The sequence below is a fragment of the Hesperophylax consimilis genome, chromosome 10 (genome assembly GCF_061612785.1).
Source record: "Hesperophylax consimilis isolate HC1 chromosome 10, BYU_Hcon_1.0, whole genome shotgun sequence".
Taxonomy (NCBI): Eukaryota; Metazoa; Arthropoda; class Insecta; order Trichoptera; family Limnephilidae; genus Hesperophylax; species Hesperophylax consimilis.
This window is the reverse complement of record NC_142845.1, coordinates 26039390-26063772: the sequence shown is the minus strand read 5'-3', so window position 1 is coordinate 26063772 and position 24383 is coordinate 26039390. Positions and strand designations below refer to the sequence as shown.

At 33.8% G+C, this 24383-nt stretch overlaps 2 protein-coding genes across 2 annotated transcripts in view; both read right to left on the bottom strand.

Moving 5' to 3' along the window:
* The window catches only part of LOC149420530 (piwi-like protein Siwi), a 69669-nt gene that overhangs the window by 25594 nt on the left and 19692 nt on the right, over positions 1-24383 (bottom strand). The window lies entirely within an intron of this gene.
* LOC149420531 (uncharacterized) lies at positions 10788-12270 on the bottom strand. The gene is made up of 3 exons (XM_089636767.1): positions 12004-12270; positions 11674-11772; positions 10788-11010 (listed from the first exon to the last, which is right to left on the bottom strand). Exons 1-3 carry the CDS (start codon positions 12113-12115, stop codon positions 10904-10906), a joined length of 318 nt encoding a protein of 105 aa, XP_089492893.1. The 5' UTR covers positions 12116-12270; the 3' UTR covers positions 10788-10903.

Below are 24383 nucleotides of genomic sequence, written 5' to 3'. Positions count from 1 at the left end.
CTAATCTTTGATTTGCGTAGGCGTATTGCCTTTCAAAAACAAAAATTTAATAACCGCTCAATACTCAATTTTTTCCATTTTCACAAAATCACACACATCGACTCACTCAAACGACTGTCAACTAAAAACTGCACGTCCAAAATGGCCGAAACTTTGGTGAGTAACTGTCAAAAGATGCACAAATACATTCACTAGCTTATATTGACTTAGTGGGAAACTTTTCAAACCATTCTTGTATAATCAACCACCACATCACGGACATGTGCCTAGTTTGGTGGTCTCAACACACCCGAAAATTGTAAAAAAACTAAAAGACACTGAATAAAGAAAAATTCAAAAATATATATATATATATATATTTATCCCCTCTCGTACTATGTTGATCTCGCGCGACGGTACGCCAGGTATATGTTGATCCGTTTGCATTTGTTGATCCACCCCGGATATGTTGATCCACTACCCAAGCTGGCATACACATGTAAATCCCTACAGATCAACTTGTGTCATCGAGATTTTGCTGTAAGCCACGCCCATTTTTCGGTCGCATATACATTTTACACGATTTATTTTGTTGATCTATATATTTCTGACAAACTTGACCGCTTGCATGTGTTGTAACTTGTAACCGCCAATTTCGCGCGCGTTGTGGTACTTTTTAGATTCCGTTAGAACATCCATATTCTATGAAAATGACTCTGTACTTAAAGAGGATAGACTGCCTCACGCGTATTTATATTGAAATGGAACTTTCAAAAACGTCAAATCCATGCTTAAAAAATCTTTTGAACTTGATTAAACAAAAATGTAATTTTAATGCATCATTTACTACGTTTCGTGACTTAGCAGGGGTGCCCGGGTTCATGGGGTGAGATTTGTCTAAGTCATTTTATAAGAGAAATTTTGAACATTGATTGAATAAAATTTTATTTTAATGTATCTTTTACCATCTCTCCCGACGTAAGTTTCTTGTAATGATTAAGTTGAAACAAAGCGTAATATCCATAATATGTGCCTATTAAAATTGCGGTGATTAGATTGGTGAGAATTTAATTTTTCAAATTTTAAATTGAAATTGCTGAAAAATTTATTCCAATTTGTTTTTTACTAAACATGGCTAAAGTCATTTCAAGCACCGATTCCAACCAACGATGTTTTAGTATATGTTCGTCAATCAACAGGAGCCATAATGTCTGTACATCAGAGCCCTCGAGAATTATTACAATTATGTGTACCGCCGCCCCGGGAGCCAATATATTAGATAACCAATACACCTACCATTAGTCACCGCCAACGTTTTAGCGAGATAGTTGTTTATTTTTTGTATTTTTTTACATCGTCTCCACACAGGAGGCCCTAAGGAAAATCGTAACCCTCAAGGCCTATGTCATCTTTGTGAATGCTGTGTTGGGGGTATTTTGAAAGAAAGGAAGGTCAGTGAGTTCTGGGAAGGAAATAGGTATGGATGGGTGGGTAGTATTCTGGGGGTCAGTGTGTTCGAGTGATAAACATAAGATTCCAACTCTCCTACTGCGTTGCAAGGCGATGCGTTGAAAGAGGATTAATCGTTTCATTTGACGGCCGGCATAGTCCAGTGGTAACGCATTGGACTGCCATTCCGAAGGTCGCGGGTTCGAACCCGGCGTGCGCAAATAAATTTTATTTGATTAATTTGTGTTATTTCACAATTAATTAATTAAAATAATATATAGTATATTTGCGGCACGTTCCAGAGTGGAAGATAATACCAGTATCGCCCTGGTGTAAGACCACCATTCAGAATTGAAACGTTGCTCCAAATGGCTTTAGCCGTGTTTAGTGACTAGATCTGAATAGCCAGGTACTTCCTCACCTTCCTCTTTCCCTTCCCCACTTACCTTCAGCCTCACAACATCCCCCAATTGGGGATGCCATAGTCTCACTGGCTCCAGACGGGAGCAGTTGGGACTCTTGTGAGGTATTCACTATAAAAAAAAAAAATAATAATAATAATCGATCCGGCCCACCACGCATTTGGTAGGCAAGCGCATCCGCCGCCAAGAACCGAACAAACCTCACCCCATAAACCCGGGCACTCCTGCTAAGTCACCAAACATATCAAACTACTTGAGGAGGCTCTCGACTAGCAATCCGTAGGACGCGGGTCCAAATAAATTTTATTAAAATTAATTTGCACTATTTTACAATTAGTGTTTGGTTATATCTGAATAGCCAGGTACTCTCCCACCTTCCTCCTCGTCATCTCCTTTGAGGTCTCCTTTGAGGATGCCATAGTCTCACTGGCTCCAGACGGAATTTTTTGTAAGTCTCCATATTCAAATTCGGCGGTATGATTTTTTTATGTGACACCTCTCACTAGAGCGCCCCTGTCTTTACACGTTAAATACATAGAAACTATGTCGCCAACCGGTTGGGCAGCGTTATGAGGCGGGTTAAGGAAGGGGCTGTAGGAAAGAATTTATTAATGCGGGTCTTAAAAGGCCCGGATTATATTGATAGCTCGTTCCACATGCGAGCCGACTTACGATAAAACGAGTCGGAGAAACGACCCGTTCATATATGTATAGATAACATCAACTTAACTGTGAACGTGTATTCCGCTCGGTCCGTCGAGTATCAAGCACGTGCACGGTGCACCGGGGATCAATGCTGCTAGCTCCTTTTAACAGGCTCTAATAAAATATCTGTAGAATAGACACAGCATACGCACATTTCGTCATACATGATTTTATCGCACATATGCCTCAGGGATCTCATTTCTACAGTATTCTGTCTACTTTCAGCCTTCTTCTGCCAATTCCATGCCTCATTTCCATATATTAGGGAACCGGCCCGCCACGCAGTAGATGGGCAAACGCATCCGCCGCCAGGACCTAGACAAACCTCACCCTATGAACCCGTGTACCCCTGCTAAGTTATGATTTTTTTATGGATTTGTTTTTGCGAAATTTTCGTTTCAATCTAAATACGCATACATTTCTTATAAACAATTCAAGAAACACACGTCATTTTGATTTGAAACGGTACCATCTCACAGTCATTTCATGCGATATTCGACTCTAGAGACTAATACTTTGAGTTCAATATCACAAAAGATTACGGAATCACATAAAACCTTGTGATGAACAGTCCACCGATTGCCCCCTTGATTGGTTCATTTAGTAAAACCATATATAGAGACACAGATCAACTTTGTCTAATAACTTCTTACCTGGATCAACATACTACGGGAATAGATCAATATATATGAGATCAACAAAATCTTTTGAACTTGATTAAACAAAAATGTAACTTTAATGCATCATTTACTACGTTTCGTGACTTAGCAGGGTTGCCCGGGTTCATGGGGGTGAGATTTGTCTAAGTCATTTTATAAGAGAAATTTTGAACATTGATTGAATAAAATGTTATTTTAATGTATCTTTTACCATCTCTCCCGACGTAAGTTTCTTGTAATGATTAAGTTGAAACAAAGCGTAATATCCATAATATGTGCCTATTAAAATTGCGGTGATTAGATTGGTGAGAATTTAATTTTTCAAATTTTAAATTGAAATTGCTGAAAAATTTATTCCAATTTGTTTTTTACTAAACATGGCTAAAGTCATTTCAAGCACCGATTCCAACCAACGATGTTTTAGTATATGTTCGTCAATCAACAGGAGCCATAATGTCTGTACATCAGAGCCCTCGAGAATTATTACAATTATGTGTACCGCCGCCCCGGGAGCCAATATATTAGATAACCAATACACCTACCATTAGTCACCGCCAACGTTTTAGCGAGATAGTTGTTTATTTTTTGTATTTTTTTACATCGTCTCCACACAGGAGGCCCTAAGGAAAATCGTAACCCTCAAGGCCTATGTCATCTTTGTGAATGCTGTGTTGGGGGTATTTTGAAAGAAAGGAAGGTCAGTGAGTTCTGGGAAGGAAATAGGTATGGATGGGTGGGTAGTATTCTGGGGGTCAGTGTGTTCGAGTGATAAACATAAGATTCCAACTCTCCTACTGCGTTGCAAGGCGATGCGTTGAAAGAGGATTAATCGTTTCATTTAACGGCCGGCATAGTCCAGTGGTAACGCATTGGACTGCCATTCCGAAGGTCGCGGGTTCGAACCCGGCGTGCGCAAATAAATTTTATTTGATTAATTTGTGTTATTTCACAATTAATTAATTAAAATAATATATAGTATATTTGCGGCACGTTCCAGAGTGGAAGATAATACCAGTATCGCCCTGGTGTAAGACCACCATTCAGAATTGAAACGTTGCTCCAAATGGCTTTAGCCGTGTTTAGTGACTAGATCTGAATAGCCAGGTACTTCCTCACCTTCCTCTTTCCTTTCCCCACTTACCTTCAGCCTCACAACATCCCCCAATTGGGGATGCCATAGTCTCACTGGCTCCAGACGGGAGCAGTTGGGACTCTTGTGAGGTATTCACTATAAAAAAATAAAATAATAATAATAATCGATCCGGCCCACCACGCATTTGGTAGGCAAGCGCATCCGCCGCCATGAACCGAACAAACCTCACCCCATAAACCCGGGCACTCCTGCTAAGTCACCAAACATATCAAACTACTTGAGGTGGCTCTCGACTAGCAATCCGTAGGTCGCGGGTTCAAATAAATTTTATTAAAATTAATTTGCACTATTTTACAATTAGTGTTTGGTTATATCTGAATAGCCAGGTACTCTCCCACCTTCCTCCTCGTCATCTCCTTTGAGGTCTCCTTTGAGGATGCCATAGTCTCACTGGCTCCAGACGGAATTTTTTGTAAGTCTCCATATTCAAATTCGGCGGTATGATTTTTTTATGTGACACCTCTAACTAGAGCGCCCCTGTCTTTACACGTTAAATACATAGAAACTATGTCGCCAACCGGTTGGGCAGCGTTATGAGGCGGGTTAAGGTAGGGGCTGTAGGAATGAATTTATTAATGCGGGTCTTAAAAGGCCCGGATTATATTGATAGCTCGTTCCACATGCGAGCCGACTTACGATAAAACGAGTCGGAGAAACGACCCGTTCATATATGTATAGATAACATCAACTTAACTGTGAACGTGTATTCCGCTCGGTCCGTCGAGTATCAAGCACGTGCACGGTGCACCGGGGATCAATGCTGCTAGCTCCTTTTAACAGGCTCTAATAAAATATCTGTAGAATAGACACAGCATACGCACATTTTGTCATACATGATTTTACCGTACATATGCCTCAGGGATCTCATTTCTACAGTATTCAGTCTACTTTCAGCCTTCTTCTGCCAGTTCCATGCCTCACTTCCGTATATTAGGGTAGGTACCAGCACTCCATTGTGGACTGCTAGCTTCGCTTCTTTGGACAGTTTTTTGTTAGCTCCAACCTCGTCCAATCATCCATTAATTACCCATTATAACCAAGAACCCGGCCACCCCTACTAAGTCACGAAGCGTAATCAGGAGAGATGGTAATAGATGCAAGTTCAAAATTTCCCATATAAGATTATGCCTTTTGCTGCCATTTTGGATTTTGATGGTCGAAAGGTATCCCTCAACCAGTCTCTTTCGATCCGGCCCGCCACGCAGTAGGTATTTTTTATGGATTTGATTTTTGCGAAAGTTTCGTTTCAATCTAAATACGCATACATTTCTTATAAACAATTCAAGCAACATATATTAGGGTAGGTACCAGCACTCCATTGTGGACTGCTAGCTTCGCTTCTTTGGACAGTTTTTAGTTAGCTCCAACCGCGTCCAATCATCCATTAATTACCCATTATAACCAAGAACCCGGCCTCCCCTACTAAGTCACGAAGCGTAATCAGGAGATATGGTAAAAGATACAGGTTCAAAATTTCCTACATAACATTATTCCTTTTGCCGCCATTTTGGATTTTTATGGTCGAAAGGTATCCCTCAACCAGTTTATTTCGATCCGGCCCGCCACGCAGTAGATGGGAAAACGCATCCGCCGCCAGGACCTAGACAAACCTCACCCTATGAACCCGTGTACCCCTGCTAAGTTATAATTTTTTTATGGATTTGTTTTTGCGAAATTTTCGTTTCGATCTAAATACGCATACATTTTACATTGCATGAACAATTCAAGCAACACACGTCATTTTGATTTGAAACAGTACCATTTCACAGTCATTTCATGCGATATTCGACTCTAGAGACAAATACTTTGAGTTCAATATCACAAAAGATTACGGAATCACATAAAACCTTGTGATGAACAGTCCACCGATTGCCCCTTGATTGGTTCATTTAGTAAAACCATATATAGGGACACAGATCAACTTTGTCTAATAACTTCTTACCTGGATCAACATACTACGGGAATAGATCAATATATATGAGATCAACATACATAAGTATGCCAATTTGGGTAGATCAACATACTACGGGAATAGATCAATATATATGAGATCAACATAAGTATGCCAATTTGGGTAGATCAACATAAATTATGCATCCGATTTCCATACAAATTTTGAAAATTTTACTAACAGTATATCAAATGGTTTTTCTGGCAAACTGGCAACATTGATAAGTATTGTACCACTGTTGTCAATTCATTCAGATGTATTCCATAATAGCCAAGTTATATGGTGTTTAAGGTGGATCAACTTAGTCTAACAACTTCTTACTGGATCAACATAATACGGGAAGAGGACAATATATATATATATATATATATATATATATATATATATTTATATCGGACAACACTTATTGGAACATCTTTGAGTAAACCACCTTTCTTGATCATCCTTTCACATGTGATATATAACGCTATAAATTACGTGGCAACATGTTTTTTTGTGAAATAAATTTAAAATGTGGTCAGCTATTATATATACAGCTATTTTATGCATATGCTCACAAAATTTTCATCATTAAATCATGAACGCATGTTGATCTTTTTTATGAAAGCACTTACTTGATATGCAATGTTGCCAAATCTTTTGTCCTTCTGTCGAGCTTCTGTTTGGACGGACTTGAACAGATTTATTTGTTGGTTGAATATTCGAAAATACGTAATGCATTGGAACGTTTGGCGCGAATATTTAAAATTGCGGGTTTATTTAAAAGTAAAGTTATACAATCAAAACTTATTTATATTACGTTTACAGTTGAATTAATTATTTTAAAATTAGTTTTTTAGAACAGGCTTTTATAAGATATTCTATCTTTTTAATAGCATTAATTTATTATTTGAAAATGTAGATTGATTTACAATTAAAATACCAAAGTTCAATAATATTAGTATTGTGTTTACAGTATTATTGGAAGTATATTTTATAAAATCTGATTTATTTGAGTTGTTTTCTTTCCTTTTATTATAAAATACCTATTATATGATTTTCAGAAAACGATTTTTGTACACAATATTTGTGCTGGTGTATAATAATAACTATTAATACATATTTTGTATTAATAGTTCTTCATTTTTGTTAATTTTATAACCTTAAATATAAAAGTTACAAATCAATGTACACCATAATATGTATGTATAGTTGTAATGTGTAAACTTTCCTAAATAAAGATATTATTATTATTTTTTAGTGGAATAAATCTTTGATTTTTTTTTTACATTTACTCCACACAAGAGGCCCTGAGGATAATAATTTCCCTCAGGGCCTATGTCATCTTTGAAGATGCTGTGTGGAGGGTCTTTTTGAGGAGAGGAAGGAGTGAACATGTGTCTTGAAGAGACCCATGTCATATGAGGGAGGAAACACAGAGGCCGGAAATTTGATCCAGAGCCGAGCCGTTGAACACCGAAACGAGTCGTAGAAACGACCCGTTCTCATGCGACTAATGTTAACCGTGTACATATGTTGGGCATGCATTTGGCGTGTTTCCCGACTATGCTCCGGTGCTGAAGGGATTAATGATGCTAGTTCCTCGGAGCATCTTCCATAGAAATACCGGTAGAACAAGCATATGCTCTAAAAATTGCAATCCGTTTGTTAAGATGGGAGAATCTATCAAACAGACCGCCCGTTTCTGCACAGAGTCGAGGGTTTTTTCAGGTATTTTCGGGCTTCACACCAGAGGTGGCTGCCAAATCCAACCGTGGGGCGCCCTTGTGATTTGTACAGGGTTAGCAGTTGTGTACTATTCAAGTATTTGCGGGCCCTGTACAGTACGCCCTCATTAACCTCAATTAATTGAAATATTCAGAACTGTTTTATAGTGAATTGTTTTATAGTGAATACCTCACAAGAGTCCCAACTGCTCCCGTCTAGAGCCAGTGAGAATATGGCATCCCCAATTGGGGGATGTTGTGTGGCTGAGGGTAAGTGGGGAAGGGAAAGAGGAAGGTGGGGAAGTACCTGGCTATTCAGATCTAGTCACTAAACACGGCTAAACCCATTTGGAGCAACGTTTCAATTCTGAATGGTGGTCTTACACCAGGGCGATACTGGTAGTATCTTCCACTCTGGAACGTGCCGCAAATATACTATATATTATTTTAATTAATTAATTGTGAAATAACACAAATTAATCAAATAAAATTTATTTGCGCACGCCGGGTTCGAACCCGCGACCTTCGAACTAGTTATGTTACTGAGCCATTTTTTTGTTTGTTTAACAATAGCTCCACACAGGAAGCCCTGAGGAAAATATTTTCCCTCAGGCCTATGTCATCTTTGAAGATGCTGTGTGGAGGGTATTTTAAAGGAAGGGAAGGAGAGGAAGGATAAGGGGTGGGTGGGTGGGGTCTGTGGGTCCAGGAGTGACGGACGTATGAATCCATCCCTCCCACTGCGGTGCAAGACGATGTTCCCAAAGAGTTCTGCCTGAAAGGTTTCCCTCAACCTGTCTCTCCGGCCTTCCACGTAGCTGGAGGACACATCCACCGCCAAGACCCGAGCAAACCTCACCCCATGAACCCGGGCACAGTCACCAAACCACTTGGGGTGACCTATGGCAGAGGTGTAGTTATCCAATAAATGGTTCCCGGGGTGGCAGTACCAAATTGTAAATAGATTAGAAGATACTTTCCTGAATGGTCGCCATTCCCCATGGGGTTACCAGTCACGTCTTCCACTCTGGAATGTACCCGGCAGTAGCTGTAGTATAATCTACCATAGCCACATATTGCACAAGTCTTGTGTTTTAATAAAATTTTGCACAAATTCATTGTTTGGTAAAATAAAAACAAATTTGAAAAAATTCACATTTTAATTTATTTATTTTCAGACATTTTTAAAAACTTTCATTAGGAAATTCAACAGAACTAAAACAAACTTTAAAACTAATTAAGTAATGATTTTTACATAATTGCAGTTTAAAAAATATAAAATATACAATACGTTATACAAAACTGCCATTATCAGAGTTTAACAAAATATATAATAGCAAAATCGAGAGAAACAAAACATACTTAAAAAATAATGAAGTAATGATTTTTACATAATTTCAGTTTAAAATAATATGGAAAACGTCATACCAAACTGACATTATCAGATATTAACAAAATATATAATAGCAAAATCGATTGAAATAAAACATACTTAAAAAATAATTAATTAATGATTTTTACATAATTTCAGTTAAAAATAATATGGAAAACGTCATACCAAACTGACATTATCAGAGTTTAACAAAATAGAGAAATAAATCACACTTAAAAAAAAAATTGCATTCATTTTCAACTAATTAATTTTCCTTATTTAGTAAAATCCTTATTTAACAACATCCCCATTAAAGAATGCCTTAAAATAATTGAAAATATCCTAGAACAATCTAATGTCAACCCAATAATAAGAAAAGAGTTATTCCAGCTCATAAAATTTGCATACAAACAAATTATTTTCTTTTTAATGATACATATTTTGAGCAATTGGACGGACTTCCCATGGGATCCCCTTTAAGCCCACTTCTAGCGGAGATATTTATGGATCATATTGAAAATATTATTCTAAAGTCTCCCTTAGCTAAATATATAATATACTATGTCAGATATGTAGACGATATCTTAATATGTTGGAAAGGCACCAACCGTCAATTAGATATCTTTATTAATTGGGCCAACACTGTTAATAATAAAATCTGCTTCACAGTCGAACATGAGATCAAAGGTAAAATATTTTTTTTAGATCTAACAATTGGAAAGAATAATAATAAACATACTTTTGAAATATTTAGAAAACCAACTTTTACAGACACTACAATAAATGCAAATTCAACTCATCCTTCAGAACAGCCAGAAAATGCAAATTCAACTCATCCTTTAGAAACAGAGGTAATTATCTTTAAAATGTACAAAAAGTACGTTACCTGAGAAAAATCCACATGATCGTGTTAGAGTACTAAAATCATCTTCTATATTATTATGCCCAGACAATTCTGAAATTTCAGAATCTCTAAGAAACTCAAATATTTCATGTATTTAAAAATGAAAATATTGCAAAAATAGCAATGTCTGACCCATTAATATGTTCATATGGGTCTTTATTATTAAGTAATCACACGGAACACCATTTGAATACACATATAACATCGAAGATGAGGGATTTAGCCAAGGTGTATATAGTTATTAAAGAACAGAAACCTTCAATTTCAACCTTTGATTTAGCGTTTGACCCTGTGCATTTTGATGTTTTTATTAAAGCCGTACAAATAAATAGTGGTTACGATGAAATTACAGGTTCTGTAAAAATTCCTAGCATGTCTCAACGACTTTGTACGGCTATAAAAGATTGTACAAAGTCGTTGAGACATGCTAGGATTTTTTACAGAACCTGTAATTTCATCGTAACCACTATTTATTTGTACGGCTTTAATAAAAACATCAAAATGCACAGGGTCAAACGCTAAATCAAAGGTTGAAATTGAAGGTATGTTCGTTACCAGTTTAGTACAATATGGACATGAGTTTTTACGGTCATGCACTCGTGCTCATTTACTAGTAGAAATAGTGCTTCGAGTTGTAGTCGATGACACTTCGATTGCCTCCTGCTTCTCTAAATGATGTTGCTCATCATCGGCGTTGGAAATTTTCATATCTAAAAAGTAACAATACATTATTTAGCTTTCTTTAAACTTAATTAGTAAAACCTCAAATTATAAGAAAGCAGTCATTGTTGAATGAAACACTAGTATATATTGAATTATTTCGCGGATAAGCGATAAGCCGCCATAGCTCAGTGGTCAGAGCTGTCGACCGGAAATCGAGGGGACACGGGTTCGAGTCCCGTTGGCGTTATGTAAATCTCAATTATTTGTACCTATATTTTGTTAACTCGGATATTTTCTTATATTATTTTGTATAACATATATTTATCATATAAGATATAAGATCTGTATAATTAAAAAAATATATAAATAAATAAAGATGTACATTATTATCTGTAAAAGCCCTATGGGCGTTTAAATAAATAAATAAATAATTAAAATATCTTTTATCAGGAGATTTTTCAATGTGGATGAGTGTTTCAGGCGAATAATTATTGCTTTTAAAATAATTATAATTAAATTAAATTATTTAATTAAATGAAGACAATATTAGCATCACTCAATCTAAAATCTGAAACAGAAAAGATACGGTCACATCTGGGACTCGCACCGGACCTTCGGCTTTCTGGGCCGCACCTCTGACCATATAATAATCAAATTATATGTTACGTATTGATTGTTTCAAGAGTATTAAACATGTTTTCTGTAGATACCTGATTCTATCGAAGAAGTAACGTTGTTCGGTTTGTATAGTGAATCATCATCTTCGGACGTCGGCGGACTCCTTTCTAACATTACTTCAGTTTTGGTTTCTAAAATAAAGCATAATATATTATATATTTATCCAATAATAATATCTCAATGTAGTAAGTAAGTCATGTGCACAAATATGAAACCTAACCTAATATAATGACAAAACAACAGACTAATTAAGCATTTGCAACGGAATATTTAATTAGCAGCATTTCTGATATTACCTATAACAATTTACTATAAGCTAAGGTAGCTCTGTAATATTTCAGATTATTATCAGTGAATATTACCTGAATGTGAGGAAGTTTCATGGTTAATTTCTTCGCCCAGTATGCTCTGCATATTGCTGATGATTAAACTTTGTCCTTTGGAAATTAGCGAAAAGGGTGAAGACGAGATCATGTCGTCAGTACTGTTTATTGATGTACGTAAATCACTGGTTCTTGGAACATCTATAAAATATCAAGAACAAACACATTGAAACATACATATATGTACCTGCAGTTTTCTGTTTTTGCAAATTTTATTTCCACAAAGGAATTTGTTTAATTTGAATATGAACAAATTAATGGGTGATTATCCGACGTGTAAAACTTCGTTTTAACTTAATTATTTTAAGAAACAACTGTTTGAAAACAAAACATGCTTTTAAATGCATATTTTAGTATAGGAATATGGCTTTAGTTTGATTTGACATTTTTACCACAAGTTGTTAGGTTAGCTTTTTTGAATTTTGTTAATACATAATATATATCTATTATTCAAAATAATTTTACTGCTTGGGTTCTCAAAAAAGAAAGAAAAAAATCATGACCTATATAATAAAATACGGTAATTATTCTGTACTCATTTGATAAGCATAGATTAAAATTGTTAATATTATATTTATTATATTAATTCTATATTTTACAATTTAGGTTATTACCTATTTAGAAATATGTAATAGCTTACCGTATTTAAAATCCATTTCGCAAAGCTGAAAGATTTTATTAAATCTCCTTCGTAATAAAGCTAATAAAACGCAAAAACAAATCAACCTGTCAACTGATTCGTGATATACGAACATTGAATAACGGTAATATTTAATATTATCTGTTAGCCAGTTACAAGTCATTAAGTGTTTCAGAAAACTAACCTGAAGCTAGCTTCAAATGGACCAATACAAACAAACCAGCCTTGTGCTAGCAAACAACATCATTCGATAATGGGCTCTAAATAATATAACTTTAGAGGTTAATTTTGCATACAATTCTTGAGCCTTATAGTTCCTTTCGAATATTGTTTAGACCAATACGCAATGTCGTACGATAATAAGCTCTAAATAATATTACTTTAGAGGCTATTTTTGCATACAATTGTTAAAACATTTAATTACTTTAGAAAATTATTTGTACACCTGCGTTTGACACAAATAACGATGGCAACGTCGCTTTTTGAGATCAATGAAGTTAGTTTAACATACGATAGAAATAATTAACAAAGTCAGGTTGAATATCTGAGATAAAATCGCATATAGGAGCATATCTAATGCTCACGAAAATCGCACTTGTCACATCAAATTGAGTTGAAAATGCCACTGATCTCGTCTCGCCGAGACGATTAAAATGGCATTTAAATCTCAATTTGTCGATGATCAAGTAAGTGCTCAATGATCAAGTAAGTCGAAATGATCCAATAGTTCCGGTTATTTGCAGACGCTAAGATGTACAAAGTGCCGTATCATAAACCTATATATATATATATATATATATAGGTCCCACAACATTTATTGCGTCCGTGCGTAAATCCGTCTTTGGGCGTCCAGCACTTCTAGTTCTTTTTTTTAGATTGTTTTTGTGAATATTGCACTATGTTTTACTCACGATAATCGCTAATATCATATTTTTTTAATATTCATAATAATGCAGGTTTTGGTGTTTATTACACTCTCATACATTTCTAGCGTCACGTACATACTCACGTCCGGGTGTATATTTTTTGTATATTGAAGGTTCCTTTTAATATAGGTTTCACGTCCGTTCACTCTAATTTAATTGTTACGTCTGCCGTATATTGCTGACTATTCTAATAAAGGTTTCACGTCCATACTGAATAATATATTCTTGCGTCCGAGTGTATATTATTTTTTTGTTACATGGCGTTTTGAAGGTCGATTTAATTTTTACGTCTTCCGTATATACGGCCCTTAAGACTCTTGGATTTGTTTTGAGAGTTTCAAAAGGTAAATTTAGGCCGTTGTTATGCCCCTTATATTATTAAACCCCTTAGGATTACATGACTTATTCTGATATGGGAGATATAGTTCACCTTAAAAATAATCAATATAAATATTGTTTATTTTAATTCTTTTATATATCGAGACAAATAGACATCTATAATTTTTGCAATCTTTTCTTTATTTTGAATATCTACTTATGTGAGACTTCTTATCATTTTTACCAATGTATCTTATTTTATTATACGCTTTTGTTGTAACATTTTTTTTTTCATTCTATTTTGTTTTCTCTATTGTTTTAATTTTGAAGAATTTATAATAACTGCGATACTCAACTATTAAACTAGAATGTAAACGTCTATTAGGTGAAATAAATAAATTAACAAATAAATAAACAACACAAAATATTTTTTACTTTTCTAGTGAAGTTTTCACGTTCATAGTGAATTAATTAATTAATTACAGCATCTGTGGTTGAGAGATAAGACTCTCGACTCGCAATCCGAAGCCCGTAATCTGACGGTCAAACCCGGCGTGCGCAAATAAATTTTTATTTGTTTGTGTTATTTCCCAATTAATACATTAAACATAATATAAAGTGTGTTTGCAGCACGTTCCAGAGTGAAATATACTCTCAGTATCGCCCTGGTGTGTGACCACCATTCCGAATAGAAACGTTATTTCCAAGCTTTTGCCGTGTTTGGTGACCAGATATAAATAGCCAGGTACTTTTCTACATTTCTCTTCCTCATCTTCTTCCCCTCCCCAATACCTTCACCCTAGTACTCAGATTGGGGATGCCACAGTCTCGCTGTTCCAGACGGGAGCGGTTGAGACTCTTGTGCGGTATATAAAAAATATATGTATATATATTTATGTTTTATTTTTTTGACATCCAGAAACACACCAGACCTGACAACAAACTGTCTATTGATAGTGAGAAGTTTTAATGAATATCTTGTTGCACCTTGTATACAAACGTACCTACTGGGCGCAGGCGTGCGACAATTTTTTTTACAACAATATCCTTAGTAAAAATGTATCATTTCATAACGCGCCAGTTCGCTCCATTGCAGAGGGCGGTCGGACATTTTTAGGTCGGGATATCAATTTACCGTCCACTGTAAACCATCTTACAAAAATGTCCACCCGCGCAAAGCGCTTTTTAGTTCTGAGTGCTAAGTGGCAACGTTGTAAATGAACTGAATGTTGCCAAATCTGGGGTTTTGCTTCACCAAGGACTCAAACAATACATAAAAATGTACAAATTCGCCAACGGCCATGGGGACGCAATACTATCGACGAAATGCGTGGACGCAGCACGGCCGTCGTTATGTATACAAAATAATATCTACTCGTGATTGGTCACGAGGATACAATACCATCGACGCAGAACTTCTGTCGTTACGTATTCAATATAATAATATCTGTTTTTATATTTAACTTAATTATTTCAACCTCAAATTGCAATATTTTAATTAATGAGTTAAACTTATTAATACCATTAAGTTCAAAATAAAAATATATATTTTTTTTTATTTCTTAACATCTTTAGTGTTACAATATTTACAACATAATATTAAATAATATTTAAATCACGTTTCTGATAAGTAAGATGCTTGTGCTTAGGAGAGGACAACAATATATTTTTACATATTTATATTGCAAATATTATTACAAAAACTATTAATAGCCTTACAAGAAAATACAATAAAAGTAATAAAAACAGGTTAGTTATAAATAATACCAAGGAATGATAAGCAGAAACATAATATGTGGAGTTTATTAAGCAGAATTGATTTGGAAGTACCTACACGGCACACACGCTCATGTAATCTAGTAAAATAAAAATGCTTGTCTTAGAAGAATATGTTCAACATATGTATAATAACATTCTCTCTGATTCTATCTTCAATGTAACCAAAATAAATATAAAAACTATATTAAAAATGTATTAAACGTGTACCAAACTGCATAAAATGTTATTATATTATGTAATTATGTAGTATTACGTTATAATAATCTTCTGTTTTAATAATCTCCTGTTATAATAATCTCCAGTTAAAATAATCTCATGTTATAATAATCTCCCTCTTGAATAACGTTATATTTTTTACAAAATGAAACAATACTATGTTTTAAACCACTCTATATTTATTTTATACAATATTTGGGTTCAATCCAAACCGGTCGACGAAATATAAATAAAAATAAAGTGGTTTAAAACAAAGTATTTGTTTCATTTTGTATAATGTCAAGCCACTAAGTGTTTGCTTTCCTCGATAAATTTAATATTTTTTAGTTCTTGTAAGTATAGTTTTTAAATTTTTACATACATATAGAATAGAATATTGCGGAAATCTGCAATTGGTTTCTCAGTTAGGTAAATTACACGTGTATAAATGAACCACATTGTAAACTGTTGATTTCCCTGAAATAAAATAAATAAATAAATAATTTAAAACAATAAGAAAATTTATTAGGTGGTATTAGAGAATTTTAAATTGTTTTTTTTTTGTAACTGTCATAATTTTCCTCAGATATATCCAGGAGTAATTTATTGAATAATTTTATACCGTTAAATAAATAATGATGTTTTGCTGTTGTAGTTCTAACTAGTGGTACGGTTAGTCCTCCAATATAAATAATTATTTAGCTTAAAATTAATTATGGAATATTATTTTTATCAAATAAATCTTTATGTAATTGAAGTTCTTAATAAACGAGTATTTTTGTCATAAATTTTTGTGAGAAAGGGAACCGGGAAACCTTGGAAAACATTTATTGTTGGATAGTTATATGGCTTTTTTAAATATGATTTTTATTAATATTTTTTGAATTGTCACAAGTGGACGTAGGTATGATTTATACGCACCCCCCCCCCCGCAAACCACGATTACATATTGTAGTAGTGTAGAATGTGCAAGTGCAAAATAAATACCTTTAAGTATTTTTAATGATACAGTATTTCTAAGTATAAAAAACATAAAGATGAGTTTTCTCATTCTGTCTACTGTGGAGTTTATTTGACTTTTCCATTTGATGTTATTATCGATAATTATTCCAAGATGTTCACAGCCTAAGCACCCTGATCAAGTTTCTGAAGGAATCGCTTGGGTACCTACTGGATTATAAGGGTATAACGAGCTATGTATTCGATACATGCGATTATATTAATTGGCTAATTATTTAGATTCATTAATTGACAAACAGTTTGCGTTACATATTGGTATTTCGTTAACATTGATATCAGTAATTTTTTCTTTAGCATAGACTACAATTCCACTACTTTTATTTTTGTGATAATTTGTGACATATTGTTTGTAGTTTGGAATACTTGGTATATTTTTATGTATTGCATGCGAGTGTGCCTCGGATAGTATTAAATAATCTGGTTGTGGACATAATGTTAAATACATAGGTATACCAGAAGTTCGTCCATGTTTCAAATTATACTCCTTATGTTTAAGTACAAGATTGTTAGTAGATTTATTATATTGTTCTAGATTTTAGTGCATTCGCTGTATGTTTCACATACGTATTCTTCTATATTTTGATTTTTTGTTGATTTCATTTAAGTTAAAGTTTTCATTGCATTTATGAAGGTGTGATAAAATATATAGTTGTAATTCTATGAATATATTAATAATAATCCTCACAATTTGTGTTACGATATTCTTGCTAGATTTCAATTCATATCTTGAGGTTTTTATTTTATTCTATAAGATTTATTTTATATTCAGATAATATTCGGGAACTTATAAATTGTTTGTTTAATTGACAACAATATTTAATTTAAAATAAAACAATAACTTTGTAAACACCACTTTTATTTTTTATACTTTGTGCCGACCGGGTTTCGCTCCCAAAAAAAACGCTTTTTCTTTAAAAAAAAACAACAACGGACGCAATACTACCAACGTAATGCGTAAACGCATCACAATCGTCATTATGCATTAAAAACTACGCAGGATGCTTCTTAGTTCTTAGTGTCAAGCGGAATCGTTGTAAATTAACCCAACGTTGCCAAATCTGATGATTTACTCAACCAAACGCTCAAATAATTTATAAAAATGTACTCGTGAATGGCCATGGGGACGCAGTACTATCGAAGTAATGCGTGGACGCAGCAAAATCGTCGTTATGCATTAAAAACCACGCAAGACGATTCTTAGTTCTGAGTATCAAGCGGCATCGTTGTAAATTAACCAAATGTTGCCAAATCTTATGATTTACTCAACCAAACGCTCAAATAATATTTAACAATGTACTCCGAATGGCCACGAGGACGCAGTACTATCGACGTAATGCGTAGACGCAGCATGACCGTCGTTGTATATTCAAAATAATATCTACTCGTGATCGTTCACTGGGACGCAATACTATCGACGTGATGCATGGAAGCATCATGATTGTCATTATGAGTTAAAAATAGTATATTCTCATGAGCGGCTACGGGGACGCAGTACTATCGACGTAATGCGTGGACGCAGCACGACCGTCGTTATGTATATAAAATAATATCTACTCGTAATCGGTCTTGAGGACGCAATACTAACGATGTAATGCATAGACGCAGCATGATCGTCGTTATGTATCTAAAATTATATTACTTCGTGGACGCGGCAAGATCGTAGAAATGAATAAAAACATACACTGCTCGATATATACATCGTGTAGCGAACCTGTCGGCAAAATGTCAAACGTTCAATATTCGTTTCCAGACATTCTGAGACATTTTTTGCTTCCACAAAAATTTTTGCCATACGATTCTACATGGGGTAAGCATCGTTCTGGCCAATTTTGAGGTCAAAACATTGCAGCGTCCGTATATCGGACGCTGTAAGTCGGTGGACGCTGCAATGCTATGGAGTTTTTAGGGGTCGGACGCAACAAATGTAGCGGGATATATATATATATATATATATAGGTCCCACAACATTTATTGCGTCCGTGCGTAAATCCGTCTTTGGGCGTCCAGCACTTCTAGTTCTTTTTTTTAGATTGTTTTTGTGAATATTGCACTATGTTTTACTCACGATAATCGCTAGTATCATATTTTTTTAATATTCATAATAATGCAGGTTTTGATGTTTTTTACACTTTCATACATTTCTAGCGTCACGTACATACTCACGTCCGGGTGTATATTTTTTGTATATTGAAGGTTCCTTTTAATATAGGTTCCACGTCCGTTCACTCTAATTTAATTGTTACGTCTTCCGTATATTGCTGACTATTCTAATAAAGGTTTCACGTCCATACTGAATAATTTATTCTTGCGTCCGAGTGTATATTATTTGTTTGTTACATAGCGTTTTGAAGGTCGATTTAATTTTTACGTCTTCCGTATATAAGGCCCTTAAGAATCTTGGATTTGTTTTGAGAGTTTCAAAAGGTACATTTAGGCCGTTGTTATGCCCCTTATATTATAAAACCCCTTAGTATTACATGACTTATTCTGATATGGGAGATATATTTCACCTTAAAAATAATCAATATTTATATTGTTTATTTTAATTCTTTTATATATCGAGACAAATAGATATCTATAATTTTTGCAATCTTTTCTTTATTTTGAATATCTACTTTTTGAGACTTCTTACCATTTTTACCAGTGTATCTTATTTTATTATATGTTGTAACATTTTATTTTTTTCATTGTATTTTGTTTTCTCTATTGTTTTAATTTTGAAGAATTTATAATAACTGCGATACTCAACTATTAAACTAGAATATAAACGTCTATTAGGTGAAATAAATAAATTAACAAATAAATAAACAACACAAAATATTTCTTACTTTTCTAGTGAAGTTTTCACGTTCATAGTGAATTAATTAATTAATTACAGCATCTGTGGTTGAGAGGAAGTCCGTAATCTGACGGTCAAACCCGGCGTGCGCAAATAATTTTTTATTTGTTTGTGTTATTTCACAATTAATACATTAAACATAATATAAAGTGTGTTTGCAGCACGTTCCAGAGTGAAATATACTCTCAGTATCGCCCTGGTGTGAGACCACCATTCCGAATGGAAACGTTATTTCTAAGCTTTTGCCGTGTTTGGTGACCAGATATAAATAGCCAGGTACTTTTCTACATTTCTCTTTTCCATCTTCTTCCCCTCCCCAATACCTTCACCCTAGTACTCAGATTAGGGATGCCAGTCTCGCTGTTCCAGACGGGAGCGGTTGAGACTCTTGTGCGGTATATAAAAAATATATGTTTTATTTTTTTGACATCCAGAAACACACCAGACCTGACAACAAACTGAATATTGATAGTTAGAATGAATATCTTGTTGCATCTTGTATACAAACGTACCTACTGGGCGCAGGCGTGCGTCAATTTTTTTACAACGATATCCTTAGTAAAAATGTATCATTTCATAACGCGCCAGTTTGCTCCATTGCAGAGGGCGGTCGGACATTTTTAGGTCGGGATATCAATTTACCGTCCACTGTAAACCATCTTACAAAAATGTCCACCCGCGCAAGGCGCTTTTTAGTTCTGAGTGCTAAGTGGCAACGTTGTAAATGAACTGAATGTTGCCAAATCTGGCGTTTTGCTTCACCAAGGACTCAAACAATACATAAAAATGTACAAATTCGCCAACGGCCATGGGGACGCAATACTATCGACGAAATGCGTGGACGCAGCACTGCCGTCGTTATGTATACACAATAATATCTACTCGTGATTCGTCACGAGGATACAATACCATCGACGCAGAACTTCTGTCGTTACGGATTCAATATAATAATATCTGTTTTTATATTTAACTTAATTAGTTCAACCTCAAATTGCAATATTTTAATTAATGAGTTAAACTTATTAATACCATTAAGTTCAAAATAAAAATATTTTTTTATTTTTATTTCTTAACATCTTTAGTGTTACAATATTTATAACATAATATTAAATAATATTTAAATCACTTTTCTGATAAGTAAGATGCTTGTGCTTAGGAGAGGACAACAATATATTTTTACATATTTATATTTCAAATATTATTACAAAAACTATTAATAGCATTACAAGAAAATACAATAAAAGTAATAAAAACAGGTTAGTTATAAATAATACCAAGGAATGATAAGCAGAAACATAATATGTGGAGTTTATTAAGCAGAATTGATTTGAAAGTACCTACACGGCACACACGCTCATGTAATCTAGTAAAATAAAAATTCTTGTCTTAGAAGAATATGTTCAACATATGTATAATAACATTCTCTCTGATTCTATCTTCAATGTTACCAAAATAAATATAAAAACTATATTAAAAATGTATTAAACGTGTACCAAACTGCATAAAATGTTATTATATTATGTAATGACATATATTATGTAGTATTACGTTATAATAATCTTCTGTTTTAATAATCTCCTGTTATAATAATCTCCAGTTAATGTAATCTCATGTTATAATAATCTCCCTCTTGAATAACGTTATATTTTTTACAAAATGAAACAATACTATGTTTTAAACCACTTTATATTTATTTTATACAATATTTGGGTTCAATCCAAACCGGTCGACGAAATATAAATAAAAATAAAGTGGTTTATAACAAAGTATTTGTTTCATTTTGTATGATGTCAAGCCACTAAGTGTTTGCTTTCTTCGATAAATTTAATATTTTTTAGTTCTTGTAAGTATAGTTTTTAAATTTTTACATACATAATAGAATTGAATATTGCGGAAATCTGTAATTGGTTTCTCAGTTAGGTAAATTACACGTGTATAAATGAACCACATTGTAAACTGTTGATTTCCCTGAAATAAAATAAATAATTTAAAACAATAAGAAAATTTATTAGGTGGTATTAGAGAATTTTAAATTGTTTTTTTTTGTAACTGTCATAATTTTCCTCAGATATATCCAGGAGTAATTTATTGAATAATTTTATACCGTTAAATAAATAATGATGTTTTGCTGTTGTAGTTCGAACTAGTGGTACGGTTAGTCCTCCAATATAAATAATTATTTAGCTTAAAATTAATTATGGAATATTATTTTTATCAAATAAATCTTTATGTAATTTAAGTTCTTAATGTACGAGTATTTTTGTCATAAATTTTTGTGAGAAGGGGAACCGGGAAACCTTGGAAAACATTTATTGTTGGATAGTTATATGGCTTTTTAAATATGATTTTTATTAATATTTTTTGAATTGTCACAAGTGGACGTAGGTATGATTAACACGCACCCCCCCCCCCGCAAACCACGATTTCATATTGTAGTAGTGTAGAATGTGCAAGTGCAAAATAAATACCTTTAAGTATTTTTAATGATACAGTATTTCTAGTCTAAAAAACATAAAGATGAGTTTTCTCATTCTGTCTACTGTGGAGTTTATTTGACTTTTCCATTTGATGTTATTATCGATAATTATTCCAAGATGTTCACAGCCTAAGAACCCTGATCAAGTTTCTGAAGGAATCGCTTGGGTACCTACTCACGCACTCTACACCTCCTTCATTGACTGGACTATTTTTATTTATTATTTTTTTTATTTTTTTTTATTTTTTTTTTTTTTCACATATACGGCACAACATGTGCCATTCACATACTAAATTACAGAGAATAGTACAGCAACATAAGGAATGCAACAATATAAATGTAAGTATAACGGTATAATCAGTAAATAGTAGTAAGGTTAAAAGTATGAAAAAAAGAGACATAAATAAAATATAAGTAGCAATCTGTAGTATAGTATTAAGTCAAAGTAAGACATTATATGTAATAATCTACAATAAAGTAGTATAAGCAAGAATGAAGTGCTTATAAAATGTCTGAAAGGCAATAAGAGTTTGTAAAAAATAAAATAAAAAAATTTAGAAAGGTGTAAACTATAAGAAAATGAAAAGAATAAAATATATACTATTATAATATGAAAAGGAAACAAAAGTAATAAATGGGAGAATCGCGTGGAAAAGACTATAAGGGTATAATAGAGCTATGTATTCGATACATGCGGTTATATTAAATGGCTTATTATTTAGATTCATTAATTGACAAACAGTTTGCGTTACATATTGGTATTTCGTTAACATTGATATCAGTAATTTTTTCTTTAGCATAGACTACAATTCCACTACTTTTATTTTTGTGATAATTTGTGACATATTGTTTGTAGTTTGGAATACTTGGTATATTTTTATGTATTGCATGCGAGTGTGCCTCGGATAGTATTAAATAATCTGGTTGTGGACATAATGTTAAATACATAGGTATACCAGAAGTTCGTCCATGTTTCAAATTATACTCCTTATGTTTAAGTACAAGATTGTTAGTAGATTTATTATATTGTTCTAGATTTTAGTGCATTCGCTGTATGTTTCACATACGTATTCTTCTATATTTTGATTTTTTGTTGATTTCATTTAAGTTAAAGTTTTCATTGCATTTATGAAGGTGTGATAAAATATATAGTTGTAATTCTATGAATATATTAATAATAATCCTCACAATTTGTGTTACGATATTCTTGCTAGATTTCAATTCATATCTTGAGGTTTTTATTTTATTCTATAAGATTTATTTTATATTCAGATAATATTCGGGAACTTATAAATTGTTTGTTTAATTGACAACAATATTTAATTTAAAATAAAACAATAACTTTGTAAACACCACTTTTATTTTTTATACTTTGTGCCGACCGGGTTTCGCTCCCAAAAAAAACGCTTTTTCTTTAAAAAAAAACAACAACGGACGCAATACTACCAACGTAATGCGTAAACGCATCACAATCGTCATTATGCATTAAAAACTACGCAGGATGCTTCTTAGTTCTTAGTGTCAAGCGGAATCGTTGTAAATTAACCCAACGTTGCCAAATCTGATGATTTACTCAACCAAACGCTCAAATAATTTATAAAAATGTACTCGTGAATGGCCATGGGGACGCAGTACTATCGAAGTAATGCGTGGACGCAGCAAAATCGTCGTTATGCATTAAAAACCACGCAAGACGATTCTTAGTTCTGAGTATCAAGCGGCATCGTTGTAAATTAACCAAATGTTGCCAAATCTTATGATTTACTCAACCAAACGCTCAAATAATATTTAACAATGTACTCCGAATGGCCACGAGGACGCAGTACTATCGACGTAATGCGTAGACGCAGCAAGACCGTCGTTTTGTATTCATAATAATATTTCAACGTGATCGGCCAGGGGGACGCAATACTATCAAAGTAATGCGTGGATGCAGCATGACCGTCGTTGTATATTCAAAATAATATCTACTCGTGATCGTTCACTGGGACGCAATACTATCGACGTGATGCATGGAAGCATCATGATTGTCATAATGAGTTAAAAATAGTATATTCTCATGAGCGGCTACGGGGACGCAGTACTATCGACGTAATGCGTGGACGCAGCACGACCGTCGTTATGTATATAAAATAATATCTACTCGTAATCGGTCTCGAGGACGCA